The sequence below is a fragment of the Echeneis naucrates genome, chromosome 10, assembly GCF_900963305.1.
Source record: "Echeneis naucrates chromosome 10, fEcheNa1.1, whole genome shotgun sequence".
NCBI classification, from domain to species: Eukaryota; Metazoa; Chordata; class Actinopteri; order Carangiformes; family Echeneidae; genus Echeneis; species Echeneis naucrates.
In genome coordinates, this window is record NC_042520.1 from 9,219,055 (window position 1) to 9,223,995 (window position 4,941).

The 4,941-nt window shown below is 37.4% G+C and overlaps 1 protein-coding gene across 1 annotated transcript; it reads left to right on the forward strand.

Moving 5' to 3' along the window:
* The first annotated feature begins 1,403 nt into the window (after window positions 1-1,403).
* Window positions 1,404-3,452, forward strand: cd40lg (CD40 ligand). Its single transcript, XM_029512800.1, has 4 exons — window positions 1,404-1,649; window positions 2,182-2,209; window positions 2,579-2,668; window positions 2,805-3,452. The coding sequence occupies exons 1-4, from the start codon at window positions 1,449-1,451 to the stop codon at window positions 3,182-3,184; spliced, it is 699 nt and encodes a 232-aa protein (XP_029368660.1). The 5' UTR covers window positions 1,404-1,448; the 3' UTR covers window positions 3,185-3,452.
* The last annotated feature ends 1,489 nt before the right edge of the window (window positions 3,453-4,941 follow it).

Genomic DNA, 4,941 nt, shown 5'->3' on the forward strand with positions numbered 1-4,941 from the left:
GAAGCTACAAGCTGTAGAAAAAATGTGTGAAACACGTGCTGTTTCTATGAATGCATGAAATCGTTGTCGGTTGTTGTGTTACCTAACGATGAACATGCACTGCATGGACATATATTTGTGTTGTATTTTATAGGAAAAATGATGAATAAACTCAATAAATTGAACATAATTGAATGTAAATTCATTCATTTATTTTATTGTGTTGCATATCCACTTCTTGTATGTTAACGACTATACACACATTTAAAGCGCAAACAACGTGGGTCAAAAACGTAACTGTACTTACTCAGCTATCAGTGGATGACACAGCTCATGTTTCACAACAAATTCATTATTAGCGTAAAAAATGTTCAACATCACAACTCCAAAGGACAAACGTGTTTTTAGCTGTAATAACAGTAACAAGTAGCTGCAGGTCATTTGACAAGAGCTACAATACATTAGAACAGTTCATTTGCATTTATTTTGGGCGAATGACCCGGTAGAACTATAAAAAACCAAACATACTGACACTGTATGAAATAACCCTCTGTCTCACGTGCTCATCCAACTTAATTGAAGCTACACCTTCACCAGATGCTCAGTTGCTTTGCCCTTCACGCTCTACCGTATACTGCTAAAGTCGTGGATATGGCACTTAAAAAAGGATCTGGAGATACTGAGTTTGGTGGGAGCAACGAAAAGAACCAGTGAATCACGTTCCAGGTGAATGTGCCGCCAAGCAGAGCTCACATATTCTGTGGTTTATACAGACTGATGATCCTGTGATGTGTCTAAACACGTTTTTTTCCAAGTTAAACTGAACTGAACTAATGCAGAAGAAGAACAAACGCCCTGTCCTTGTCAAGATAATAATCAATGTAAATCGCCAAACATTCCAACTGATAGTCAGAAAATTGGATGAAAAGCCTCCTTGGCTATATTTATGATGAGATTAAAGTGTGTGGAAAGCTGTGTCGTAATATCTGTCTGCTCAGCTGTGAAGTGGAGGACACTGAGAGCCACATGTGACGAGCTCAGTGTCATCACTTAACTTTCAGCATCTCATAATCACTAATATCCAGTTTAAATTTGATAAAAGCCTCTTTGGCTACTTTCTTGGTCGTGCACTGTGATGTCGTTTTGTGGCCACTGCTTCATAGACATTTGGTTTTTATTTGCCAAAAACAGGAGTGTTGCCACAGAAACACTGATTAATTCAACACCACACAACATGTGAGGAATTAAGGGACACAAATGTTGACGAAATGAAGGGGAAAAATGCTGCAATGTGTTTTGCCTGCATACATGTACTCACCAAAGGTCACACATCTTGAAAATTTGCTTTGAAGCCTTCAGTTTCAGGAAGTAGCAAGAGTAAAACCAGTTGCTTGAGAGAGCAGCAATTCAGAAGTGCATGGGATGTCACAGAAACCAGGGCGCTCTAGACCTCACCTCTTCTCTCTGCCATGATTAACACCTACCACACCAGCCTGGCCCCGCCGCCGGTGCCGCCGCGCCTCAACAGGTCCACTCCGGTCCTCATCCCAACTCCGCTTCCATCATCAGGCCACAGCAAGCCTCTCATCAGGTTCTTGGTTGGGGTGGTGGTGCTACAGTTAGTGCTGTCTGTTGGAGGATTCGTCTATCTGTACTACAATGAGAAAGGGGTAAAAAAAAAAATTTATTAAAATAAATATTATTGATGAGGATTTTACAGTAAGCTGTTAAACTTTAATTATTTGTAATTATGAATTAATTTACCAGGATATTGTAAATAATGAAAATGTAAATAATTTAAGGCTTTATAAAGGTGAAAGCTTAAAAAAAAAAAAAGTATCTGCTATTTCACAAAAAAAATTATACTTTATAATTAAAGACAAAAAAAGAAAAAAATTTTTGCTAAAGAGATCTTTCAGTTGTTCATGGTTTTAATTTAAAGCATGAAGCAACTGTCTTCAGTGCACATGGTTTCTCAGATTGGTCTAAATTCACATATTTGTAGAACAGGAAATTCTCTTGAGTAAGCAGGTTAGGTGACAGCACAGGATTTTGTGAAAAAAAAAAAACCGCAAACAACAAACAAAAATGCTAGCACATTGTGAAGAAAGAAAGCAAGCTTATTATGAATACTGATGACAATATTATGTGGTATAAAATATTAAGCATTTTGTACTGATACACTTTTATTCATCCTCACAGGAAAGAACACCCTCAACTGAACGACAAGGTATATTCATTTCTTTCATTTCTTTTTCCTGAAAAGAATTTCATGAATTAACCTTATAATGCCATGCAAATCGTATTTGATACATACATTTATGAGACCATCCCCTGGGCAAAATAAAAGACAAAGAGATATGGAAAAAAAGATGCAGATATAAAGATACAGACAAATACGATATAAACAAAAAGGCAATTATGCTTATTTTTATGCATTCTGTTTAAGGGCCAAATAATAAGACTTCAGATTAAAAAAAAAAAAAAAAAATAGAGTTTTCTGTCCATTATTTCCCTGGTCAGGCATTATAGGGCTACTTTGGTTACAAGGATCTTGTCTTTAAAATGTGTCTGACCTGAGCTTTGTTCATTTCTGCAGTGGGATTCTCCTCACCAGTTGAACAAAAAGCTGCCAACAAAGCCTTAGCAGACATGTTTGTTGACAGGCAAACAGCAGAGAAATCTGCAGGTAAGAAAGAAAATGACGCATTTTGTCATTTTGAAAAATTCACTTGAAAGCAGCCAAAAATCAGTTTAGAAGTTAAGGTCTATTAATAGCAGTGAAGTAGTGTCAGTAAAACAGTTTCAACTTCCTGTGTCTGCAGATGGTTTTCTGATTTGGGACATGGACCATTCAATTCGTCACAACATCAACTACTATGAAAAAAGCTGGCTGACTGTCCTGCAGAGTGGTGAATACTACATCTACTCCACAGTGACCTTCTCCAAGAGTGACTCAGGGCCCCCACTGGCCAGCAGGGTCTTGCTGAAAAAACATGGAAAAGGAGAAAACGAAATTGTGATGCAGGCCTTCTGCAGCCTGCTGCGCTCCAATGAGAAAATAGCTTCGCCTCAACTGTGCACTGCCACAAATGGGAAGGTGGTCAAACTGGAGAAAGGTGACCAGCTCAGTGTCTGGGTACAAAAGCTTTCACTGGTGGACTACGGTGACAGAGCCACCAGCTTTGGGATGTACAAACTGTAGGACTTGGGCATCCATACAGAAGTTCACATGGACCTGAGCTGTTGAGTGGAAAATGAGTAATTGGATGGACCCGGATATAAATCTGCTGAGAACACTGTTAAATATGCTGGACTGAAATTTTTTTGTGGAGTTGAGAGACAAAGACCACATTCTAAAACTATAATTTATTAAATTTCCAATGAATTTTGTGTTATTTTGTATTCCCATGTAATGATGCCAATGATTGTATTTATTATATATTTAATCTAAAATATTTCTTCTTGTCACATCAGTTTGTCTTGCATGTGCCTCTTGTATCATTTACACATTAGAAACAGTTGTGTCACTCCTAAATAAGGATCACTTATTCTTGATGATCCAGGGCCAGAAATAGGAACCATGTGAATTTATGGAAGTAAAAAAAAATTCAGATCGTTATTAACAACAGAGTAATATTGACTGAACATCAAAGTGTCCACTTGTTTCTCAGAAATTAGACTTAGTCTAATTGCATTCACCGTAAAAACCAAAACTCAGACTCAACCTGTTTCATTATGGTGTTTCTAGGACCCAGAAACCACAGAGCACATATGCGTTTTCTCACAATGTTCAGCCAAAACAAGCAGGAGCACAAAAGATGTAGGTTACCGATTATGAATTGTAAATACATACAGCTATTTCAATCCTTTATAAAGAGAATATACACAAACAGCTTGGTGTGTTCAGAGAACAAGCAGAAGACCGATCACCTCCAGCCTCAACTTTCTGGTTCATCTGGAGACTTACTGCACACTTAACAGCTCGTTACTTTCTCTCCAGGGAGCAGATGGTTTCTATTAATGTGCTATATGAGTCATAATTATTTACCAAAATACTGAAGCTAACCCTAGAATCCATTACAATGAACTTCAAGTTTTCAGTTATGCTTTTTCACTGACATGTATCAGTGGAGTACCTCACCACAAGATTTATAGTGGTATGTTACACAACTAAAGCAAGACTCTTGTTCACCATTTGAATTTGATACTGTTATTGTAATTAAATTTAGACCAATGGCTGTCTAAAAGTCTGCAAAACTCCACAATGGGTCAAAATGTACTTATTCATGTGAATTATCCTGAATTTATATAAATGAAGGGGTTAAACAGGAATGCTACAGTAACTACCTGGCTTTCATTGTACTCTGGCTACAGTTTGTCTTGCAGGTATGACTGAAGTAACTTGCTTGGTGACTAATGTGATTTAAAAATACAGAATGAGCAATATGAAAATATCAATACTCCCACAACCCCAGTAAGAGTTAAAAAGTGCAGTGGATTGCAGATTTGGGGTTAGCAACAGAGACATAGCAAAAGCTAGCAGTGTTTCATGAGTACAACAGCATGGAAAAGTTGAATATCTATGAAGGTGTGTTCAGATGCAGAGGCGCGCACGCACACACAGGATGTCTATTCTAGTCACTCCTTCCATCCTGTAAAGGGTTTCTGAACAACCTATAAATTCCCTAAACATACATGTGCTGAATGCTGCATGGAAAAGCCTAACTTGGTGGATTTTCCAGCATGAATGAACGATAAGAGTTTATGCCACGAGGTCAACATGCGCGTTGCTTTGTGAAATTCATGTCTGAAAGTTAACTCTTGTTATATTAAACTTTTAATAAAAGAATGACCATACCAAACATAAAGTACAGAATATCTAGAAAAAAAAAGCATTACAATACTTGCAACAACAATAATTGCATAGAACAACCTTTCAAAAAACAATACACACAGTGG

Excerpts from the sequence above, each read along its gene's own strand:
- cd40lg (XM_029512800.1), top strand. The coding sequence starts at position 1,449 with ATGATTAACACCTACCACACCAGCCTGGCCCCGCCGCCGGTGCCGCCG. Across the intron at positions 1,650-2,181 it reads TGTACTACAATGAGAAAGGG|GAAAGAACACCCTCAACTGA; the intron begins GTAAAAAAAAAA and ends TCATCCTCACAG. Across the intron at positions 2,210-2,578 it reads ACCCTCAACTGAACGACAAG|TGGGATTCTCCTCACCAGTT; the intron begins GTATATTCATTT and ends TCATTTCTGCAG.